Here is a 25,538-nt window from a genome sequence, read left to right as displayed (position 1 = left end):
CAGTTATATTATATATTAGTCTATCATAATTCTATGGCCCCATGATATGAACATCGCCTAATAGTAATGGAAAAAATAATTTTGGGAGGGGAAAAAAAAGTCAAAATTCTTTTAAAAGAGGTTGTAGAAAAAACACTGCAGTGAAGGTTTCTTTTGCTGAGGGTGCAGAATTCTTGACTCCTTTCTGCTGATCACATGATGCGACTCCGGTCAAGGTGCAGGGATCACTCCCAAGTCATCTCCTGGGAAAATGGATACAGTGCAGATCCTGCTGTCGCTTCTGTCACTCAGTAAGTATGGATTTTACTAACCTATATTATATTGTAATAGTACAGGGAGCTGATCGCAGCTGATCCGGCCCCAATCTTTCAGTGATCATCAGAATCTCAACACTTCGCTCACCAAAGATCAAACTGATTGACATGACAGCTATAACCTTAAAGGGGTTGTCCAGCGCTACAAAAACATAACCACTTTTCCCCCCTACTCTTGTCTCCAGGTCAGGTGTGGTTTACAATTAAGCTCCATTTACTTCAATGGGACTGAGTTTGAAACGCCATAAAATTTGGAGACAAGAGAGGGGGGAAAAGTGGCCATGTTTTTGTAGCGCTGGATAACCCCTTTAAGGTTATAGCAGATATTCAAAACACTGACAATTTTCCTTTACAAAATATGGTAACATTCTCAAAAATTTAAATACACAGAAAGTAGATTAAACTAAAAATAGTCGCTCTACAAAAATATAACAGAAAATCCGATGGAACCCTCGTTATCTGCCAGGACACATTCCAGGAAAAGGTTTCCGTGTTGTACAATGCAGATTTTTTTTTTCTCCCTTTAATTGTAATGTTTTCTTTGCCGTCAAGTTTGTAATCCTGATATTCTGAGGTGCTTGATTAATAAATATAATTTCAGAATTAAGACAGGATATAAATTTTTTTTTTTTTTTTTTTTTTAATGATCAAATTTCTTTATTTTGAAAAGAAACGAAATAATAATAATAATACAAAAATGATTGTGAAAGGTAAAACATGACACTTGTTATTAGGTAAAGATTACACAACGGAGCAGCTGGGACCGGAGATTTCTAGATTGTTTGGTAAAAATTTGCAGAATGTTCGTTCAACGATCTCAAAACGTTTTCCTTTTTCTTGAAACTGGGGACTAAATTTAGTAAAATATTAACGTGTAAAAATAGACAACAGGAAGTATTGAGATGTGATCAGTTCGAAAATAGAGACGAAATAACTGCAGAAACCATGAGCGCGTCCCTGAAATAGATTCCTGTCTTCTACATATAGAAGAAAATGAGTTCATTTAAAAAATAATAATTGAAAAACTAAAAATGTAGCAAATATGTGACAAAAGTTTTTTTTTTTTTTACTTGCATATTTTAAGGCTGTAGTCAGAGAGAGGACTGTATGGGGATAAATACCTTCTAGGTACATAATAACCATGTGAGCTCAGTATTGGTCGGGCTGAGTCATGATCTGTCTCTGCGGGGAACTGCTTCTGTGCAGGTTTTGCAATTCGGTTCTATTGAAGTGAATGGAGCTTAATTGTAAATCACACCTGAACTGGAGACAAGAGTGGTGCTGTCTCTGGAAGAAGGTGGCCATGTTTTTCTAATGCTGGATAACTCTTGAAGGTTGGTGGTAAATAGTTGCATTGCCGTGATATTGCATGTTTCCCTATAGAAAAGACAGAAGTCTCTTAGCCAGCATTCAGACCTGACGAGAGTTCTTGAGACCAACTCAGGCTGCCCTGTCTATAAGGTATACCTGTTTTTGGATTAGCAAATGATTGTTCCCTGGATAATAGCTCCATTCTGACAAGTCTAAAAATCATTGACCATCTGGAATCCATGGTAAGTGATGTGTAGCCGAGAGCTGATCAAAGCAAGGGGGTGCAGGATCTAGTGATTGTGCAGTGGGGCCACTGGGGTTACAGATTCCAAATTACAATTTATGTCATCATTCAGCCTCTTAAAGGGGTTGTCTGTCTGTGATCACATCCTCTAGTTTGGCACAGATTGCATCCCTACATGTACTTCACAGCATTATAGCTACAAATCAGAAATTGGGCGTTCCCCTTTAAATCCCAGAGCATTGATCCTAATGGTGAATCAGCTTGTGATGTTGATTTTCGGGTGAACATTTTTTATGTTATTAGGCCCCGTTCCCACTGAGCAAAGCTAGCGGAATTCCGCGACGGAATTGTCCGCCGCGGAATGCCGTTAGCCTCCCGCTCATAATGGGAGTCTATGGGAGGCGCGCGCTGCTGCTCTGTACGCGCTGAAGAATGAACATGTTCATTCTTCAGCGCGGACAGGGCAGGAGCGCGCGCCTCCCATAGAGTCCCATTATGAGCGGGAGGCTAACGGCATTCCGCGGCGGACAATTCCGTCGCGGAATTCCGCTACCTTTGCTCAGTGGGAACGGAGCCTAAGAGTCGCCGTTCTGTAAGAGGAACCGTTTGGTTCTGGAGAAGTTTATAGGTCACGGCTTAAAGTGACTGTACCACCAGGCCCAGGCTGAAGCACTTGAGGCAGCCGACCCACCCTTAGTGGGAAGAAACCCCAGCCCCTCCATGACGTGACTCCATTAGAATCAATGGAAACCTATCATAGAGGGGCTAGGGTTTCCTCCCACTTAGGGTGGGTCGGCTGCCTCAAGTGCTTCAGCCTGGGCCTGGTGGTACAGTCACTTTAAGCCCCCCATGTCTCTATAGGGGGTTTTGTACATGTGAAACTACAGACCCAGTGTCTTTTATCTGTGTTCCCTCAGGACTGGTGAGTGAAAACCACAGTGATACCGCTGGTAATGACGACTCCATCTATACTGATGCAGTGACACCAGGGGAATTATACGCAGGGATTTTTTGTCTTTAATCTCATTATTTCTCATATATATTGAGTTCTATAATGACTGGATGTTATCTGGATTATACTGTAATAGTGAGACCCAGAAAGAAAGAAATACAAGTTGAGAAGGAAAGTGAGACACACAATGAAACTTCTAGAGAGAAAACGGAGTTCTAACATGTCCCTGGGATGTCCCCGGGCTGACCGCTGCTGGGCACGGGGTCTGCAGTGGTGACAAAGAGGGACAAGTCAGGGTGTACTTACCCCTGGGCCTCCACTACACTATCCATAGGGTTAGTAGGAATTGTATATATTGGTATCGTCTCACTGTATGGTGCTACCATGCCGGTCTTGTATGGTGTTTTGGCACAATATGGCACCAATTTACCCTATTACACACAGAGATTATCTGCCAAATCAGACTGGTGGACCCGGGGTATGCCCATCTGACACTTAGACAAGAGTTGGCCTTTGGGCCTTTTACATGGGCAGATTACCGGCAAGGAGGGTTGCTAGAAACACTGCTTCGGACGATAGTCAGCGCGTGTCAGCGATCAACCGAGAAACGGAAAAATGCAGTCACATTTACACATCTCCTTGTGTAAATTTGGTAAGCATGGCTGATCGCTAATAATTTAAATGGCTGTATAAACGATACAGTGACTGTTCGGGCGTCCTGGCCACATAAATAAGGGTCTGGTTACACTATGGAATCAGCGTAGAAATTCTGAGCGGAACCGGCACTGAATCCTGCCTGCTATGTGTTTGAATGGGAGGCCTCGTGCACCTCCACTGTCCGCACCTCTCCTCTCAAAGAATTGACCGACTACGCGGGCAGGTGTTCCACACGGAATTTCGGCGCTCATTCCGTAGTGTGAATGGACTCTAACCATAACTTTGGAAGGCAATGCAAACGCTGATCGGCACTTGCTTGTGTCTTTGTGTCTGAAGGCATAGTGTTTGGTGTCCAGCTATCATGTATGGGCCAGTTTAGGGTCCTATTCCACCAGACGATTATCGTTCAGATTATCGTTAAATCGTTCGAATCTAAACGATAATCGTTCGGTTGAAATGCAGTTAACGATTAACGACCGAACGAGAAATCGTTGATTGCTTTATAAAGCCCGTATTCCACGGGTCGTTGGAGGAGCAAACGAGCGCTGTCAGCGCTCGTTTGCTCCTCGTTCGCCGCTCGCTGCCGCCGCTATTCAACGCGGCTGCAGCGAGCGGGTGAGTGCGGGAGGGGACGGCGGGGAGCTGCGGGGGGGCCATAGGATATAGCAGCGTCTGCTGACGATGCTCCTATTCAACGGAGCGACGGCAGCAGATCGCTGCTATATCAGTCGCTTGTTTTTCAACATGTTGGAAAACAAGCGACTGCAACGATCAGCCGACATGAACGATGTCGGCTGATCGTTGCACTCTATTCCACGAAACGATTATCGTCCGTAGCGGTCGATATCGTCCGAAAACGAACGATAATCGTTTCGTGGAATAGGGCCTTAAGACCTGGACCTATTTTTATTGTTGCTCATTCGCAAAACGTTCGCAAATCGTTCGCATTGAATAAGACATCGTTCGGTCGTTCGCAATAGATACGAACGCAATAGCGAATAAAAAGTGAAGAAAAACTATCGCAATTACGATCATAAGTAATGATAATCGTTCCATGGAAATGAGTGAATGTTTTCAGGTCTTTCGCAATAGCGGTCGTTTGAGATCGTTAATCGTTAACGATTATGCAAGCGATAATCGTCCGGTGGAATAGAATCAGCCATTATGTTAAAAGTGATAAAGTAGTTTAGTTGGTGTGAATCTGGCTATCCACATAGTGCAGATAGTATGGCCATAGTTTTGATTTATTGGTATAATTTCACAGTTGCAGCGTCTGAAGCCTTGTACAAGCGCTGGATCCCTAATACAAACTATGAGAACGCCTCCAACTGGATAGAGCGGAGGGTTCCCTGCGCCCAGGATAAAGCCGTGTTCCCGAGAGATAAGGTATATCAATGGCGGAAACCATAACGCGCTTTCACGGTACAAAATAGAAACGTCCGGTCAAATTCACAGATCCGTCAACAGATCCGTTGACATTTATTAGTATTAAGGCTTCAAAACGGCCTAAGAACTGTCCTTGTTGCCCCTAGCAACCAATGACAGCTCAGCTTTCTTTTCTTAATACTGCTTAGTAAAATGAAAGCTGCGCTGTGATTGGTTGCTAGGGACAATGAAGACCATTTTGATAATGGAGGGCCCAAGGAGGAGATCTTTGGTTGCCCATAGCAACCAATCAGATTCCAGTTTTTAATTTTTGAAAAGGCAACTGCTTCACTGCACAAGATTAGAAAGCTGCAGAAAATCCCAGTGGGTGCTGTAATTCCCATTTTACTCTGTTATATGGCAGGTTATAGGTAATTGGGGTACCACATGTCTGCGGAGGGTCCAGCTGCAGGACACCCATGTTGTTAAAGGGAGTTTCTGAGATTCGGAAACAGCGCCACAGTTCTACACAGGTTGTGCCTAGTATTGCATCTCAGGCTGCATTCACATCACCAATGTGCCAAAATCAAGTGCCGCCATATCTGTGCAAGGACCCCATTTACTTCTATGTCCCGGTCGGGTCATAGAAGTAAATGGGGTCCATACCAGTTGGTGCACAAATATGTTACCACCTGATTTTGACGTAATTGTGATGTGAATAAACCATTACATTGCAGTAAATGGAGCTGAGTTGCAATACCACACACAACCTGTGGACAGTGGTGGCGCTGTTTCTGTACATTAGCCTCCGTGTTCTTTTAATGACAGCCACACAATGTTACCCACAAGCTTCCACGAATAGTCCCTGGTGTAATCTCCGGTGGATTTCCTCTGCCCTCATTTAACTACGCGCCCCTCTCGTATTTAGTTTCATTTTAACGTTGGTACCTAAAAATGGAAATGTCTGAACACTTCGCTGCCAGGAAAGAAGTCCCCCCCCCCAGGCAGTGGGGGAAGGGGGGGCTTGGGTAGGGATTTCTCGTATCTATTATGTATAATATGTCATGTGTTCTGTCTCTACAGAGAGTCTCCATCTTTGTACAGTCGTCCCACCCCCTGACCGATCTGGTAAGAAGTCTTGATATTACAAGTATCTTGTCATATAATCCGTTCTATGGTCCTCGAGATTATAAATCCACAATCCCCTTTAAAATAGTTGCACAGGGTTAGAAAAACATGGCTGCTTTTATCCAAAAATAGCGCCACCCCTGTCCACGGGCAGCATGTGGTAATGCAGCTCAGTCATTTTGATCTCAGTAGAGCTGACCTGCATTAGCACACACACACAATCTGTGGGCAGGGGTAGTGCTGTTTTTGTAAGAAAGCCTACCAATCTGATCAAGCAGATAAAGCCTGGTGGAGATGAGGTTGGTTAATTTGGGTCAGGTCCAATATGTCTGTTACTACAACTCCTATCGTCTTTCTAAGAGGCCTGAATGTCAGGTTAGTCTATTGTCACTGTGCACATCTGGCCCCTGACTATAGAGGGCAGGTTTGTATTTCAGGGTCCCTAGAAACAATAGCAAAGTATCTGTTTATGAGAAAGCTGGGTGGTAGGTAGCCTAAAGTTTATATGTAGAGAATGGGGTAGGATGGGGGCAGTGTAGGGCAAGGAGGAGGATGGCTGCAGTGTAGAGCATGGGGGGGATGGCTGCAGTGTAGAGCAAGGAGGAGGATGGCTGCAGTGTAGAGCATGGGGGATGATGGCTGCAGTGTAGAGCATGGGGGATGATGGCTGCAGTGTAGAGCATGGGGGATGATGGCTGCAGTGTAGATGGGGGGGGATGGCTGCAGTGTAGAGCATGGGGGAGGATGGCTGCAGTGTAGAGATGGGGAAAGAAGGCTGCAGTGTAGAGCATGGGGGAGGATGGCTGCAGTGTAGAGCATGGGGGAGGATGGCTGCAGTGTAGAGCATGGGGGAGGATGGCTGCAGTGTAGAGCATGGGCGAGGATGGCTGCAGTGTAGAGCATGGGCGAGGATGGCTGCAGTGTAGAGCATGGGGGAGGATGGCTGCAGTGTAGAGCATGGGGGAGGATGGCTGCAGTGTAGAGCATGGGGGAGGAGTGCTGCAGTGTAGAGCATGGGGGAGGATGGCTGCAGTGTAGGACAAGGGGGATGATGGCTGCAGTGTAGAGATGGGGGAAGAAGGCTGCAATGTAGAGCATGGGGGAGGATGGCTGCAGTGTAGAGCATGGGGGAGGATGGCTGCAGTGTAGAGCATAGGGGAGGATGGCTGCAGTGTAGAGCATGGGGGAGGATGGCTGCAGTGTAGAGCATGGGGGAGCATAACCTTTCCAGCTCTGCTACATCTATCTGCTTCTATTACAGAAGGTTTTTGGCCTCATTTCTCCCCCCTCAGTATACGTAATGTATTTGTCCGCACTATTCATGGATGGCTCCGCCGACTCAGGATGATGAAACTTTATTAACTTTACAGAAAGGGGGGGGGGTTCATTGAAGATCCATCGGAGCCCACAAAGAATGCTCTGGTTTTCCTGCTTCCCCCTCGCAGGGATTTCCCTAAGATTCTTCAGTACTTGGGATTGGAGATAAAACCCTCTGCTGTTCCATGTATCACGCTGGGGGAGGCGAAACAACAGGAACAAAGAGGTGATGAACTCCCAAAAGTGGAAAATCCCTCCGCAAAAGTGAAAAACAAGGAACCAAAGCCTGAAATGAAAGAAAGACATCAATGTCAGGGGCTATGGATGACCCCCATCCCTGGCCCTGTACCAGTGCTCATATAGAGACCCCCATCCCTGGCCCTGTACCAGTGCTCATATAGAGACCCCCATCCCTGGCCCTGTACCAGTGCTCATATAGAGACCCCCATCCCTGGCCCTGTACCAGTGCTTATATAGAGACCCCCATCCCTGGCCCTGTACCAGTGCTCATATAGAGACCCCCATCCCTGGCCCTGTACCAGTGCTTATATAGAGACCCCCATCCCTGGCCCTGTACCAGTGCTCATATAGAGACCCCCATCCCTGGCCCTGTACCAGTGCTCATATAGAGACCCCCATCCCTGTCCCTGTACCAGTGCCCATATAGAGACCCCCATCCCTGTACCCGACCAGTGCTCATATAGAGACCCCCATCCCTGGCCCTGTACCAGTGCTTGTATAGAGACCCCCATCCCTGTACCCGACCAGTGCTCATAGAGACCCCCATCCCTGTATCCGACCAGTGCTCGTATAGAGACTCCCATCCCTGTACCCGACCAGTGCTCATATAGAGACCCCCATCACTGGCCCTGTACCAGTGCTTATATAGAGACCCCCATTCCTGTACCCGACCAGTGCTCATATAGAGACCCCCATCACTGGCCCTGTACCAGTGCTCATATAGAGACCCCCAATACTCAATATCCTCCCCTGGTACATGTGTCATGAAAACTTTTTGATAAACTTTGTGTCTCTTTTCCTCACCATCTTCAGGACCTCTGCTTGCTGTGGGGGTTGTGGATGTAAGTACACCCCCCTCCCCCCCAGGCTTCCTTCCCATGGGTGCCCACATCGCTCTGGTCTTCCTATCAGCACAGCCATAGCCATCTATTAGCTGACGGACGAGAAACCAATCATTCTGTCAGCTACCACCATTGCCAAGCACCATAGCCCTGCAGTGCAGCAACCCAGGGCTTAAAGGGGTACTCTAGAGAAAAAATCAAATTAACTGGTACCAAAAAGTTATATAAAGTTTGTAAATTACTTCTACTTATTCCAAAACTTATCAGCTGCTGTATGTCCTGTAGGCAGTGGTGTATTCTTTCAGTGTGACACAGTGCTCTCAGCTGCCACCTCTGTCCATGTCAGGAACAAGGGTTTTTTATGGGGATTTGCTGCTGCTCTGGACAGTTACTGATATGCACAGAGGTGGCAGCAGAGAGCACTGTGTCAGACTGGAAAGAATGCACCACTTCCTGCAGGACATACAGCAGTTGATAAGTACTGGAAGACTGGAGATTTTTAAAAAAGAAGTCATTTCCAAATCTATATAACTTTCTGACATCAGTTGATTTGAAAAAAAAAAAAATCTCCAGAGTTCCCCTTTAAATGTTACAAATGTTACAAACTATGAAATCTGTTCTTTGAGATGACTCTTACAGTCTCTTACAGTAAAACAAGAAGCAATAACTGGGTGTTTTTCCCCTTTCTCACCCCGGATGACGTCATTTTGGGAGAGTTCAGGAAGATGATATCTAAATGTTCCAATCTTCCCTGATCGATCACTGATCACCTGAGAGTCCGCCGCTCTCCGCGTCTTTTTTACCTGAGTATTTCCTCGCTAGGCCGGGAATTTCCCAGATAGGGGAAGCAGACCGGGCTATGGAGAAATGGAGAATATTATACTGTAGCTGTTTCCTCTATCTGATCGTCCCCCTGATGACAGGACGCTGCCTCACAGACCCCTCTCTTACTCTCACATTACCCTCTGGGCCACTCATCCTTCTGGTCAGACTGTGTGTAAGGGGCCTATTCCACGGGAGTGATAATCGGCCCGATTCGGCCGATTATTGCTCAGTGGAATAAAGAGAAGGATCAGCCGATGATCGTGTCATGGGCTGATCGTTTATTTAGGGCCAGACCTAAAATCATCGGTCCCCCACCGCTATTCGCTACGGTGGAATAGCGGTGAGTGGCGGCGACCGACGATTTGAGAAGTGCAGCATACATTACCTGGCAGGACGACTTCTCCGGTCCGTCTTCCTCCCTGCATCCCGCGGCGCATCAGCAGCTCCGGAGCAGCCTGACTGAGCAGTCAGACTGCACAGGCCAGGACCGCCGCGGCCAGTGATTGGCTGAGCAGTCTGACAGCTCAGTCAGGCCGCTCCGGAGCTGCTAATGCGCCGCGGGACGCGGGGAGGAAGACGGACCGGAGAAGCCCTGCCAGGTAATGTATGGTGCAAGGGCTGCAAGGACATCGGTAACGATGTCCCTGCAGCCCTCGCTCAACGATCATCGGGCCGTGGAATAGGCCCAATAAACGAGCGCCGATCTAGCAGATCGGCGCTCGTTTACATAGTTGATTGGGCCCCTATCGGCCCGTGAAATAGGACCCTAACTCTAAGCCAGGGATGGGAAACCTTTGGCCCTCCAGCTGTTGTAAAACTACAATTCCCATCATGCCTGGACGGCCGAAGGCTGTCCAGGCATGATGGGAGTTGTAGTTTTGCAACAGCTGGAGGGCCAAAAGTTTCCCATCCCTACTCTAAGCAATCTCCAGCTGCTGCAAAACTACAACTCCCATCATGCCTTGCAAAACAGCAACTTACTGCGCAACACCGGAAGAGCCCCTGCCCTGCGCCTGTCATTGTATGATGGGAGTTGTAGTGTTGGGGACCCCTGCCCTGCACCTGTCATGTTACTGATGCTATAGGACTACATGTCGGAGTAATCCGCCATCTCCTCCCATGAAGCACTGTGCGCTGAGTGATGTCTCCCCCTTTTTGTGTTGCTCTCGCTGCTGATCCGGATGGTAACAAAAAAATGAATTTTCAAGGTACGAGTTGCCATGGAAACGTACGGCTTGTGTCAGCAGCCGTCGGTGATTGCAGGCAGAGTCGGCGGTACGTGCGAGGTAATGAGGAAGGTTCATGCTTCTATATCCTCAGCGTTCCTCATTACAGGTGAGACACGGCCGCCCAATGTCAGCAAATTTACTGACCCCACAAATCTATATTAACACCTTAGTGACCAAGATATTAAAGGGGTATTCCTATCGCAACATGTAGGGCCCCTCGAGAGACATATGTAGCAGAGACATCATAGGAGCCCACTCCTGAGTGAGAACTAGGGGGAGTGGGTATATGTTGCATATATGTATATAACAAGTATTACACTCACTGGGATAGGTATAATCTGTATGCGGGGAGCTCCTCCTAGTGGCAGCCAGTATACAGCAACATATTAAGCAGGGGATGTACCTTAGAGCTGAACCCCTCCCCCCAGGGGCCCCATCACATTGCCATTCTCCATGGTAGCTGCTCCACTGGAGCCTGGTATACAGGTATATAGTTCTTGGATATCCCCATAGGTCGCTGGCTCTTCTTAGTTCTTGGGACCAACACAGGGAAATGTTCCATATAGTAACAGGATCCGTGCAGATTACAAGGACACTCAGCTGCCTCTTCTCTCCTGTACACTGAAGTCTGAACACAACCTAAGAGTCATTAGACTCTTTCCATCAAAACCATCTATGGTGAAGAAGCTGCCTTGGGTCTTGGGGTGCTGGGGACCCTGGATCAAATCCTCTTGGCTCCATAGTGTAAGCTCAAGGTTTGGAACACTAAGGACTAGACAGGACTGTGATATAGAGTCCTATACCTTATACAAATAAAATGTAACAGTCTGATGATTCAGCTAAGATTATAGTAACCCTATAAGATTTGAACCCAGGTCTCCAGCAGGAGAGGCAGATCACATAGCCCCTGAGCTATCACACCGCCTGCCCAGCAAACTATACATGTTACTACATGACATCAGACATCACCACATTGTGGAATCACTATAGAGATACATGACCGCCATCTGCTAAGGGAGTGAATTCAGATGTGGCTGTGGCCTGGAGGGTTAGGTGTCAGGCCTGGAGGGTTAGGTGTCAGGCCTGGCCAAGTACAGGGTTCTTAGGTTCTAATCCTGGTCTAGTCCTTTTTTAGAAATGTGATTCCTTTATTCTGACCATGACCCTGACTTATTTCCCTGAGGTCTCAGAGCAGGAGCTGGCTCAGGGGGTTGTGAACCTGGTAGTCCCAGATGTGGTGTTGCAGTCACAGGTTCAATACCCAGTGCTGGTGAGGTGTTGGCCTCTCTGGGTTCAATACTGGCTTGGTGTGAGCGACCCGGGTTAATACCCAATGCTGGTTGGGATGTTGGGGGAGCTGTGTCTCCCTGATGTATCTGGGAGTTGCGGCTCCCAGATACAGTCCCTGCTGGCTTGGCTTAGAGACCTGGGTCCAGGACCCAATGCATCATGTATTGGACTCTCTGGTTGATGCCCAATGCTGGGGACTGGTGTTAGAAACCCAGGCTCAGTACCCAATGCTAGGCTGGTGTACTCACCTGTGCTGGCTCCTTGCTAATAGCAGTGCAAAGTCCCTGTTTGTTAGGGACTAACATGTACTCTATATAAGAGAGCTGCCCTGTGGTGGGCAGCTCATACATCCTTGTATAACAATCCCCATGTGGTCTTGCTTCTTGTACTAGTAAATAAATACACTAGTAAATAAATACACTAGTAAATAAATACACTAGTAAATACAGACACCCCCCCCCCCCCCCCAATCATCACTGGAATTGGTGATAATAAAGTAAAAGACTGATCGTTGATATATAAGTTCAGTTCAGACCTTGTTTAACAATTATCAGGCCGGGTAATAGTAATAGGCCCAGTAAGGAACGATCGTGCTCGTTTACAGGTGTTATTGGCCCGTTGAGAGGTAGACCCAGAACAAACAAACCTTACACAACTGAGGCACACGATAATATTTATTGACCCCTACTACCAAAGATACCAGGAGATTCTGTATACTCCAGAGCTGCACTCACTATTCTGCTGGTCTGATCTGACATACTTAAAAGAACACTTATTATCACACTGCTCTGTTAAGTGTATGCTCCTTGGGGGTGGAGCATGACACCATGAGCCTATATTTGGTACTCCTGTGACATGCTCCGCCCCCGCAGACCCTGCACTAGACATACTTGTATCATCTTCATTTAAAGCTGTAAGCTCCACTTGTCTTGGATTTTCTTTGGCAGTGATAGCGCCCCCTGTCTTGCAGTTGGTTACACTGTTCTCCTGCCCTTTCACCACTGATCACAGGAATATTTCTGATTTGTCATTTGAAATGTTGGAATTTTTTTTTTTTTTTTTTTCTTCTGTAGCCTTTGGCAGTGGAGTTGGGAGAAGAAGAATTATAATAATAATAATGAAAGGAGGAAGGAGGCGGGTGGTGTGCGGTGAGGAGCTCGGTGGCCTTGTGTCATCTGATTTGGTTACAGTCAAGGAATTTCTTTATTAAAAAGCTTGGGTAGTTTCCGCAGCGGTTACTTGAGCTTATTGATGCATTTCCTTCTAGATAAACCGGCTCAAGAAGCAGAGAACTGCGCCACCTACTGGTCAATGGGTGGAAATGTCTGGTTTAGGATTTTTGATCCATGATTGATAAATCTCAGCCTGATTGGGTTGAGGGAGAGATCTATCTGCCCATACTGGCATAGTTTCTATTAAGCTCTTACCATTCAGCTTTCTCAAGATCCTGAATGTCCAATATGCCAAGTTAAAGGGGTAGTTAACAAAAAAATTTTTTTCTTTCAAATCAATTGGAGCCATAAAGTGTCAGAGATTTATAATTTACTTTGATTAAAAAATCTTAAGTCTCCCCATACTTATCAGCTGCTGCATGTCCTGAGGAAGTGGTGTATTGTTTTCAGTCTATAGAGCATGGAGAGTTTTCTATAGGGATTTGCTACTGCACTGAACAGTTCCTGAGATTCCTTGGGGTAAACAACCCCTTTAAGCAGTGACCTGGGAAAAGAGCTTGTGCTTGTATTAAAGGTGTTGTTCACCCCCAAAAAATAAAAATCATTCAAATAAAGTAGTACCAGAAAGTGCAAGAGATTTCTAATTTACTAAAAAAAAAAAATTCTACATTCTTCCAGATAAATCTGCTGTAGGTCCTGCAGGAAGTGGTGTATTTTCTCCAGTCTGACACAGCACTCTCTGTTGCCACCTCTGTCCATGTCAGGTACTGTCCAGAGCAGGAGTAAATCCCCATAGAAAACCTCTCCATACTCTATAGACTGGAAAGAATACACCACTTCCTCAGGACATGCAGCAGCTGATAAGTACTGGAAGACTTGAGATTTTTTTAATCAGAGTAAATTACAAAAAGGCAGCTTTATGAAAAACATAAAATATCACAGGTTAGCAGACAGCGACAGATTGACATACATAGGTGGTTTAGGATTTGGGGGGAAAGTTTCTTTACAGTGAAGTTCTGGGTCAGCCCCCCACCGCTCTGCATCTGCTCTGTCACTGAGGGATGGACATTACTAACAGGGAGGTGGGAGAGCTCAACTCCAAAAGAAGAAGGAAATTCCAAAAAAAGAAACAAAACCCTGAGCCGGAGGGAGGGAGGGGATTGAGGGGAACTGTAAGGAAGTGCGGCTCATGTTCAAGGAATAGGCAGCGGAGTCAGTAAATGACAGGGTCACATTGTTACATTGTTATTACTCATGGCTGCCGGTCATACCCACAATGTCACCCAAATGGGAAGAAGTCTCAGGGCAGTGGGAGCGGGCACTACTTATATGAAGGTAAATTATATTAGGGTGTATCAGGTGTGGGCAGTCACTATCTTAGTCACTGCCAATACATCCCAAGATAGTAAGTGCCCACTCCAGACCAGCCCCAAGATAGTCACTGCATGTCCCTGACACACCCAATCTTGGGACCCCTCTGGAGTAGGCATTCTTTATTTTAGGGCACCTCTGGAGTGTGGGCTTACTATCTTAGGGCACTCACTATTGGGACACACCTTGAGTGGGGGCTCACCATCGTGGGAAACCTCTGTAATGGACGCTTTCTATCTTGGGGCACCTCAGGAGTGGGCACTTACTATCTTTGGGCACCTCTGGAGTGGTGGCTCTCTATCTTGGGGCACCTCCGGAGTGGGGACTCTCTATCTTGGGGCACCTCCGGAGTGGGGACTCTCTATCTTGGGGCACCTCCGGAGTGGGGACTCTCTATCTTGGGGCACCTCCGGAGTGGGGACTCTCTATCTTGGGGCACCTCCGGAGTGGGGGCTCTCTATCTTGGGGCACCTCCGGAGTGGGGGCTCTCTATCTTGGGTCACCTCCGGAGTGGGGGCTCTCTATCTTGGGTCACCTCCGGAGTGGGGACTCTCTATCTTGGGTCACCTCCGGAGTGGGGACTCTCTATCTTGGGGCACCTCCGGAGTGGGGACTCTCTACCTTGGGGCACCTCTGAATGGGTAATGTCTTACAGACACTTATCTACGGTTATAATAATCCACACATTGAAGCAACGTAGAATCTTTAGGAGGCAGGGAATAGGGGGGGGGGGTCACAAACATAGAATTAAATATTGAAAGCAGCAGGGTCCGTGAGCAGCACCGAGTATTTCAGTATTGATGTGTAACTTTCTGCTCTGTGTTTCTAGTACCTTCCCCTGGATGGAGAGTTCATCCTGTCACATGGAGCCGGCTTTCTGGCTGCTTCCTGGGAGGATCCAGAGTGCGGTCAAGGTGAGAGGAAGACTCTTGTAATTTGATACATTGCTGTATGATGGATATATGATATATTCTAGAGCCCCCTAGTGGACATCTCCAACAGTGCAACACAGCAGGGTGAAGGAAAATATACTTTAAATTAAAAGAAAAATACATGTCGCAAGTCTTACATAACTTCTATAGAACACACACCGCAGCTGCTGCAGAACCTCAATATACACCTAAGCTGCCGCAGAACTTCAGCATACACATCTTAGCTGCAGCAGAAACTCTTTATACAGACCTCAGCTGCTGCAGAACCTCATACACACCTCAGCTGCTGCAGAACCTCAACATAATACACCTCAGCTGCTGCAGAACCTCATACACAACTCAGGTGCCGGAGAACCTCATTATACACCTAAGCTGCTGCAGAACCTCATTATACACACCTCAGCTGCTGCAGAACCTCATCCTACACCTTAGCCGCTGCCAGTCTCATTCTATAGGTTTAGTATCTGATACAAGGTCTCTCTATATTTAGGGAAATTTACAAACTTTGAGGATGCGGATCGGCATGAATGGTTGGACCCCACTCTGTGGCGCTCCGCTTTGTCTACTGATGACCTTGACACGGGCCGGTTCCTCTTTGCGGTGGATTCAGAATCCGTCCCCTGTCGTTATGATGATGTCATATTTTCTCCTGACACTTCTTTCCGGGTTCACTTCAAGGAGATGGGATCAGATGTTCAGCTCCGGAGCATTTCTGTGCTGGGAAAAGTAAGAGCATACATCTATATATCTCACCCCGTTTTGTGTATACAGCTCCTATGCAGACCTAGGTGTTTCTGATACTTACCTGCGGTGTTGTAGTTCTGATGGAGAGGTTGAGGACATAAAGCCTTATCTTGCCATGGACTCTTTCATAGAGTAATGGGTTGTGGGTACCACATATAATCAGCAGGATGATGATCTCTAACAGGACAGATCTGCATATAATGCATTTGTTTAAGGGACACTCCAGAGAAAGTCTGATGAGGCCGAGCCTGAAACTAGGACATCATGCTTCGCCCCTTAGACTACACACACAATGCACACAACAGTTTTGCATTGAGTTCTCTTTTACTTGTAAAGCTGCCAGCAGGGGGAGCAAGGGAGCGAAAGATTTCATAGGCCTGTGTAGTATTATCATAAGCTGATAAACTAATAAATGAAGGATATAACATAGCAGGGGCACATGAATGGGTGTAACTAGAAATGGCTAGGCCCCATAGAAAACATTTACCACTATATAAACACCAAATATCACCATACATATGACCCCCTTACCAAATCCAATATACCAAGACCAATATTACCAATAAAAACAGTATACAGGGGCCAAATATTACCACCATTCTGTTACTAACCAAATCCAGTATACTATGACCAATAATGCCAACTGTACCAGTTTACAAAAAGGACAAATATTACCACCACATACTGACTAAAATGCACAGTACAAAGAACAATATCACCTCATACAGTGGCCATAGAGGAGGTAGATCCAGCTCTATTCAGGTTCTGCACACCATATAAGCCATTACAGTGCAGGTATATCCAGTGACTCACAAGGAACGTCTTCTATTCCTTTTCTTCTCCATCTGGCCTGGGCCATCATTAGGACTTCTCCCAACCACATATTGTCCCCAAACAATCTGCCAAACAGTTTAGGCTCCTCACTCATGCACTATTGTAATCCTCCACATCTGTATTTCCCCCTTTGACTTCCCCCCCATAGCAGTATTTAGGCCTCTCTGTGCACCCATATAGTAGCTAGTTAAGTCTTTTTCTGCATCTATATTACAGTTATGCCTCTCGGAACAAGTAGTCAAATGGTGTTTAATTCTTCTTATCCCCCGTGATAAACTGCACCTGGTTACAGGGAAACATGGTGGGTTTATGATTGGAGACGATCTGATATCTTTGTGGCGTTTTACATGCTTTGCATCAGTTATTAGATGGGGTCACAACCAGCCACTGACGGACGTGGCTGTTTTGCTGTTATTTTTTGTACAGTTCACAATATATAAATGATTTGCAGAGTATTGTACATATGGCACCGGCCAAAAGTCCTCTCTACCCTACAAAACAGTTCCATAGAGAATGAATGAAGTGGCGGAGTGCATGCACAACCCATCACTTCATTGGGACCCCCCGCTTTCAAGATTTCTTACACCTTCCATGAAATTATAGTCTAAATTTCCGAAAAAATACACGTCACAAGAAGTCCAGCAGGGTATATATCTAATACACACAACTCAGCTGCTGCAGACCCTCATACTACACCTCAGCTACTGCAGAACTTCATACAACACCGCAGCTGCTGCAGAACATCATACTACACCTCAGCTGCCGCAGAACCTCATAATACACCTCAGCTGCTGCAGAACCTCATAATACACCTCAGCTGCCGCAGAACCTCATACTACACCTCAGCTGCTGCAGAACCTCATGATACATCTGAGCTGCTGCAGAACTTCACCATACACACCTCAACTGCTGCAGAACCTCATAATACACCTCAGATGCTGCAGAACCTTATAATACACCTCAACTGCTGCAGATCATCATACTACACCCTTCGTGATTAGAGATGAGTGAACCGGGTTCTGGTTCGAGTCCATCCTAACCCGAACGTTCGGCATTTGATTAGCGGTGGCTGCTGAACTTGGATAAAGCTCTAAGGTTGTCTGGAAAACATGGATACAGCCAATGACTATATCCATGTTTTCTACATAGCCTTAGGGCTTTATCCAACTTCAGCAGCCACCGCTAATCAAATGCCGAAAGTTCGGGGTCGGATCGACTTCAGCATGCTCGAGGTTCGCTCATCTCTATTAGTGATCTGTTGTCTCCAGAGTGAATGCATTGGTGGTGCCCCTGCTCAGTCGGTGCTCCATTCACCATCTAATGCTACGTTTACACGGAACGATAATTTGCCTGATCGTACGATTAACGATGTCGAAGTAACAATGTGTTTTTCATAACGATCAGCGTTTAGACGGTACGATATATATCCTACGGAAAATTCGTTTTGCGATCATTTTGCGATCGCTTAAGCCTATCTCCCACGTAGGGTAAATCGGTGAACGACTGTTTACACGGAACGATCTGCGATTTCTTTGCGATCGACGATTTGAAAACTTGAGAAACTGAACGATTTCTCGCTCGTCGCTTGATCATTCACAGCGTTTACACGTACGATTAACGTTCTAATTCGATCGTTATCGTGCGAATTCACACGATAATCGTTCCGCGTAAACGCAGCATTAGGGTAACTAATAAATGGAACAGTGGTCGACCTTGTCCGCTGCCTCCTTTCTATTGTTGTGAATGCCAGTAGATAGATCTCCATCTATCATCTCCTGTGCATAGCTGTTTACTTTTAATGTTGGGATAAACCCTTTAAGGGATTTGATTATATTGTGGAGCTTCCATAGACAAATCACCCATTATAGCCTCCAACCTCTAGTTGTTCTAGTTGAAGTCCACTGCTGCGGGCGAGTGGGGTTGTAGCAGATCACTGGATCTCTCTGATCTTATGACACCAAAGCCTTGTATAAGGAATTGTCCAGTAAGCAGTTTCCTGGTTATGGATGTTGGCGCCCACTAGGACACTAAGGGTACTATTACACCAAGCAATTTTCTAACGATAAACGATCTTAAACGACCGCTGAGGCAAACGACCCGAAATCGTTCGTACAAGTACACAAAACGATGATCGTTATTTATGATCGTTCTTGCGGTCGTTTAGTCGTCGCTATTGCGTACGTTTCAGCTGTGAATTCTTATTCCACCGAACGACGTGCGAACGATGAGCGAACAATCAAACGATAAAAATAGGTCTGGATCCTATTAAACGATCAACGATTTCTCTTTGGTCGTTTAATCTTTGCCTGCTATTACACAAAATGATTATCGTTCAAATCTGAACGATTTAACGATTTTTCAAACGATAATCGTTCCGTGTAATACCACCCTAAGCATCAGTCCACCTGCAGCAGAGCCTGATCTGTGCACAGACGGCACCTGCGCTGACTTGTCTCTGCCGCTCGCAGGTGACTCACGTCTCCAAACTTCACAAACACCTCTCAGGTTTCTGGGCGTTTTCTTCAGACTTTAATTAAAGATCTTTCTTTTCTGATGTTGATACAATAACGAAGTCTCCGTTGCAGAGCGTTAACCCTTCCCCCTCCTACAGCTACAGACAAACCAATATGTTCTGCAGATTACTACATCACTGACCTCAGAAGACATCTGCAGAACATCGCATTCTTCTATCTGAGTTCTGGTATATAAGTCATATTGTGTGATTACAATGCAATTACATCCAGTGGCTTACAGAAGGTGTCAATCACTGGTGGCGTTTTCTCTGATTGGAGTTGTTCAGTACACACTTCTCCATTTTTTTCTCCATCTGGCCCCCGCCATCACGAAGACCTCGACCAGCTGCGAATCATCTCTGCAGAATCTGCAAGACAAAGATCTTAGGCTCCTTGTTCAAGCAACATCATTACCTATATACAACTCCCCATATTTTATGCCCCACACAGTAATAGTACCCACATCATGTCCCTATATAGTAGTTAGCCACTTCTGTGGTCCCATATAGTAGTTCCCCTTTATCCTCACAAAGTATTTATGCTCTCCTCTGTGCCCCCACATAGTATTTAGGCTCTCTTCTGTGCCACCACATAGTATATAAGCTCTCCTCTGTGCCCCCACATAGTATTTAGGCTCTCTTCTGTGCCACCACATAGTATATAGGTTCTCTTCTGTGCCCCCACATAGTATTTAGGCTCTCCTCTGTGCCACCACATAGTTTATAGGCTCTCTTCTGTGCCTCCACATAGTATTTAGGCTCTCCCCTCTGTGCCACCACATAGTATTTAGGCTCTCCTCTCTGTGCCACCACATAGTATATAAGCTCTCCTCTGTGCCACCACATAGTATTTAGGCTCTCTTCTGTACCTCCACATAGTATTTAGGCTCTCATCTGTGCCACCACATAGTATATAAGCTCTCCTCTGTGCCACCACATAGTATATAGGCTCTCCTCTGTGTCCCCACATAGTATTTAGGCTCTCCTCTGTGCCACCACATAGTATTTAGGCTCTCCTCTATGCCTCACCTGTCTCACCTGTCACCTAATCTCACCTGTCACCTACTCCCCAGCAGCTCTCCCCTGGCACACAGTCTCCTCTCAAGCCTTCTGGGGCAGAAAGTATACAGTGATGCAGAACATCCCTCTACCTCTAGACATACTCTTGTGGTATTCAAAGTATTACACTATAGACCTTGAAAGACACCTGCAGAATATTGCTCCGCCACCTCTGGTGTATGTAAACCTGCATAAGTTGCAGAATATTACTTTCTGACCTCCCCAGAGGTCTGCAGAACATTACTCTTTCCTTACTAACACCTAACTGAGACACATTGTCAATTCCTGCTCAGTATTGTGTCTATACACGGCAGCCACACAGAACAAGCAGAGCTGCAGTGTAAAGCATTGTCCACTTGCTGTACACCACTGAGTGACATCAGTAGCTAGCTGGTTGTATTCTTGCTCTAGTCTAGTTCATAGAAAGGAAAAAAACAGGGTTTAGAACTAGTGAATTCAACTTTACATTAATACTATTTGAAAATGGAGGGTCCCTTTAATTTTTTTTTTTTTTATAGAAATAGTTTGCCTCTTTATCCCACATTTCTTTTTATCCCACAGAAATTCACCAACAATGACGACTTTTCCCAATATCTTCAGTCGCCCACTGGGAAGCTGCAGTTCCCTGGCTCAGCCCATCCCCAGATTACCAACCTGAGATGCCAGGACAGCACAGGCTGCCTATGCGGCAATGACGGGGTGATTGATTTACACTATGGAACAACTTGTACTGGTGTAAACCACATAATCCGCTCGAGCGTTTATCTACATGAAATAATAAATTCTTGTTTGTGGTTTCTTTGTAGATGCTGCAAGAAATTTGCTCTGTGCTTCTCCGGGACACCGACAACAAGTGTCCTGAGGTGACCTGTGCCAATCCCCTGCGGCCTATAGGACATTGCTGTGGTATCTGTGGTAGGTGCACGCAGGTGACTGCCCATCACCAGTACACACCAGCCCCAAAATAAAACATTCTAAATCTGTTTCCTACAAGTTTGGTGCTACACAGTCTGTGCAGTCCTCTATGTAGGTGGCTCCCTGTTATTTCTCTAGAAGACATAGCAGCTGGGAAAAAAATAGCATGGGCTGAGCAGGTGTACAGAATGCAGGAGAGAGAAGGTTTCTTATTGACTGTGTATCAGGGTACAGAGGGAGGAGAGAAGCCACAGGGGACACTGCAGGATCAGGGTACAGAGGGAGGAGAGAAGCCACAGGGGACACTGCAGGATCAGGGTACAGAGGGAGGAGGGAAGCCACAGGGGACACTGCAGGATCAGGGTACAGTGGGAGGAGAGAAGCCACAGGGGACACTGCAGGATCAGGGTACAGAGGGAGGAGAGAAGCCACAGGGGACACTGCAGGATCAGGGTACAGAGGGAGGAGAGAAGCCACAGGGGACACTGCAGGATCAGGGTACAGAGGGAGGAGAGAAGCCACAGGGGACACTGCAGGATCAGGGTACAGAGGGAGGAGAGAAGCTACAGGGGACACTGCAGGATCAGGGTACAGTGGGAGGAGAGAAGCCACAGGGGACACTGCAGGATCAGGGTACAGTGGGAGGAGAGAAGCCACAGGGGACACTGCAGGATCAGGGTACAGAGGGAGGAGAGAAGCCACAGGGGACACTGCAGGATCAGGGTACAGAGGGAGGAGAGAAGCCACAGGGGACACTGCAGGATCAGGGTACAGAGGGAGGAGAGAAGCCACAGGGGACACTGCAGGATCAGGGTACAGAGGGAGGAGAGAAGCTACAGGGGACACTGCAGGATCAGGGTACAGAGGGAGGAGAGAAACCACAGGGGACACTGCAGGATCAGGGTACAGAGGGAGGAGAGAAACCACAGGGGACACTGCAGGATCAGGGTACAGAGGGAGGAGAGAAGCCACAGGGGACACTGCAGGATCAGGGTACAGAGGGAGGAGAGAAGCCACAGAACACACTGCAGGATCAGGGTACAGTGGGAGGAGAAAAGCCACAGGGGACACTGCAGGATCAGGGTACAGAGGGAGGAGAGAAGCCACAGGGGACACTGCAGGATCAGGGTACAGAGGGAGAAGAGAAGCCACAGGGGACACTGCAGGATCAGTGTACAGAGGGAGGAGAGAAACCACAGGGGACACTGCAGGATCAGGGTACAGAGGGAGGAGAGAAGCCACAGAACACACTGCAGGATCAGGGTACAGAGGGAGGAGAGAAGCCACAGGGGACACTGCAGGATCAGTGTACAGAGGGAGGAGAGAAGCCACAGGGGACACTGCAGGATCAGGGTACAGAGGGAGGAGAGAAGCCACAGGGGACACTGCAGGATCAGGGTACAGAGGGAGGAGAGAAGCCACAGGGGACACTGCAGGATCAATGTACAGAGGGAGGAGAGAAGCCACAGGGGACACTGCAGGATCAGGGTACAGAGGGAGGAGAGAAGCCACAGGGGACACTGCAGGATCAATGTACAGAGGGAGGAGAGAAGCCACAGGGGACACTGCAGGATCAGGGTACAGAGGGAGGAGAGAAGCCACAGGGGACACTGCAGGATCAATGTACAGAGGGAGGAGAGAAGCCACAGGGGACACTGCAGTGGGGTGAAGGGGGAATCATATTGAAGATGTATCTGTGTATGGGGGGGGGGGGGAAAGGATAGAACCCATGCAGACCCTACAGATGAAGGGAAGATAAATCATATAGAATGTGTATCACTAACAAAAGCCACAGAATGTAAAAAGAGAACTCCGACTCCACACGGGAAGGCAATGTGACCCACACTATCCTCACCCGTAGTGTCTGGAGAGGAATCGCTCCCATTAAATAGTGATACAGGAATTATAATAATCTCACAAAAATGTTCTCGTCTTTTCTTTGTCACCAGGCGCCCTCATCTCCCTGGATTACGCGTCTGCGTTCAGCCTGGAGACGTACAGAAGCCGCCTCCTCCACACGTTCCTCAGTCTGGTACAGCAAACACTCTACTACTATTACACCTTCACCATTATTCACCTAGCTTTCCCAGACATCTGCTTAGGTCTCTAGTGTTACCCCCCTCCCTTCCATCACTTCAGTTCAGCTGCATAGCTAGGCAAATGTCACCTATGTCAGTGGTCGACTCCCCCCCCCCCCCCCCCCAAATACATAGTGCCTCCTATCTTGCAGGTGACGGTCGGTTACTTCCTATCCTATAAGTCACCACATCCCTTTTCTAGTAATGAACAATGAGCAATCACTTTCAGGGAAATTAAACTTGACTTTTTCACTTATTTTTAGATACCATTTTTATCCCCTGGTAATATTCTGCCTGCCTCCAGCCACCACAAGGGGGAGCTTACTGCATCCTGCTTTATAGTTAAGCACAAACTATCTGTATACAGTGAGCTCCCCCTAGTGGTGACTGCAGAGAGTCAGAATTTCATTTGAACTCCTTTAAAGCTCTGACCCCCATACATTTCTAAGACATGGAAGAATGTAGAGTTATTTATTTCTTTTACCTTAAAATACAGGAAAAATATTCTTCTGTCAAACTGGCAATTTCTAAAGTGGCGCACCCCTTGTCCATCTTGAATGTGATTCGCCTTGGAGAAGAAGTGAAAATCCAGATTGTTCTGATTGATGGAAAGGAAGGAGCCTTGATTGGAAGTGATGCTCTGCAGCTTGGCTATGACATCTTGGCTGATATTGATACACATGGTAAAAATGAGTGAATTGTTTGTATATTTTTTTTTTCAGATTTTGATTGTATAATCTGCAGCTGCAAAACTACAACTCCTACCATGCATGATGTACAAACCTGTAGCTCTCCACATGTTGAAAGTCAGGGTATGATGGGAGCTGTAGTTTTGCAACAACTAAGGAGTAACAGGTTAATAAGTCAAAACATTGGGGGGACTTCTTGACTCCAACCAATAAAACCTTTGCCAGAAGCATGAGTGCCTATGGGACCACCCAAATGTCAGAGAAACGACGCACGGCAGCACCTGTCACTCCCAGCTAAACACTCTGACACCGACATGTCATGCGTATTATTTGCTTTCTTCCAGAGAAAAACAAACATAAAACAACGCCACACCTGTCCACAGGTTGTGTGTGGTATTGCAGATCATCTTCAAATCCTTCTTGCGAAAACTGCACCACTCCATTGTCCTCCATTGGCGTCATATTGCAATAGAACTCCACACACAACCTGACACTATTTTTCTTCTTCTTTTTCCGGCCGCAGGAACATCCTTCGGCATTATAAAGGCAGAGATGCAGTTTGCCACTGGTGGTGTATCAAGTCCCCAGACAGCTCTCATGTCCCCTGGGGCCATTTCTGGAATAGTCATTGGCGTTATTCTTGGGCTGTCAGTCATGGGTGTCACCTATTTCCTCTACAGAATGGACAGCTGCAGGTAAGGACAGTGCTGCCCCCTCCTCATGCACACACACACAGAGGCTACTTGGACTTAGTAAAATGGGAAAATATCCTTTTTCTTCTTAGTCACCGATACCTAGAGTTTTTGCAGTTCTGGAGTGATGGAGCTACAATGGTGGAGGACACTGCGCCTGTAGATATCGGGGGATTTGACAATCCGATTTTTGAGCCATCACCAGAAAATAACCAGGTAAAATGTCAGGGCACTGGATAGCATAATATTCCACTAGAATACTAAAATCCTTAAAGGGGTTATCCAGCGCTACAAAAACATGGCCATGTTTTTGTAGCACTGGATGACCCCTTTAAAACCTTGACACCTCCTTTAGTTCTCTCCATTCTACGTTACCTATCCTGTCCAGCAGAATAGTGAGTGCAGCTCTGGCATAGGTTAATGGAAACAGTAAGCTTTTTCTTATATACACAAACCTATCAATGTATCTTTATAGACACTGACTGGTCCACAGTCTCTCTCCAGCTGTTGCAGAACTACATCTCCCATCATGCCTGGACAGCCGAAGCTCAAGCATGATGGCAACAGCTGAAGAGCCTCAGGTCGGACACCTGTGTACTAGACAGCTTACAGCTCTGCCTGTTTTAGTATGACAGCTCCATTGTTCTCCTCTGTACAGGCTGCAGATACGGATGGAGAAAACGGGAAAGACGTTGTCTTGCAGAGAAGTGGATTTCAGTTCATCAATCCTGTTTTTGATTCCAGTTTTGATGTATAAGGTAAAATAAAAAAGTTAAAATTAAAAAAGGTAAATAAGTAAATAAAAAAAAAATAAGTAAAATCTAAA

General features: G+C 46.6%; 1 protein-coding gene across 1 annotated transcript; it reads left to right on the top strand.

Annotated features, from left to right (window-relative positions):
* Window positions 1-209: 209 nt before the first annotated feature.
* Window positions 210-25,538, top strand: AMN (amnion associated transmembrane protein). The gene is made up of 12 exons (XM_069950250.1): window positions 210-290; window positions 4,743-4,864; window positions 5,927-5,971; window positions 15,087-15,171; window positions 15,680-15,915; window positions 20,900-21,037; window positions 21,145-21,253; window positions 23,203-23,285; window positions 23,828-24,014; window positions 24,544-24,715; window positions 24,805-24,928; window positions 25,371-25,538. Exons 1-12 carry the CDS (start codon window positions 251-253, stop codon window positions 25,467-25,469), a joined length of 1,440 nt encoding a protein of 479 aa, XP_069806351.1. The 5' UTR covers window positions 210-250; the 3' UTR covers window positions 25,470-25,538.

The sequence above is a fragment of the Dendropsophus ebraccatus genome, chromosome 13 (genome assembly GCF_027789765.1).
Source record: "Dendropsophus ebraccatus isolate aDenEbr1 chromosome 13, aDenEbr1.pat, whole genome shotgun sequence".
NCBI classification, from domain to species: domain Eukaryota; kingdom Metazoa; phylum Chordata; class Amphibia; order Anura; family Hylidae; genus Dendropsophus; species Dendropsophus ebraccatus.
This window is presented reverse-complemented; position numbering and strand designations above follow the sequence as displayed.

Excerpts from the sequence above, each read along its gene's own strand:
- AMN (XM_069950250.1), top strand. The coding sequence starts at position 251 with ATGGATACAGTGCAGATCCTGCTGTCGCTTCTGTCACTCA. Across the intron at positions 291-4,742 it reads GCTGTCGCTTCTGTCACTCA|TTGCAGCGTCTGAAGCCTTG; the intron begins GTAAGTATGGAT and ends ATAATTTCACAG. Across the intron at positions 24,015-24,543 it reads GGCTGATATTGATACACATG|GAACATCCTTCGGCATTATA; the intron begins GTAAAAATGAGT and ends TTCCGGCCGCAG.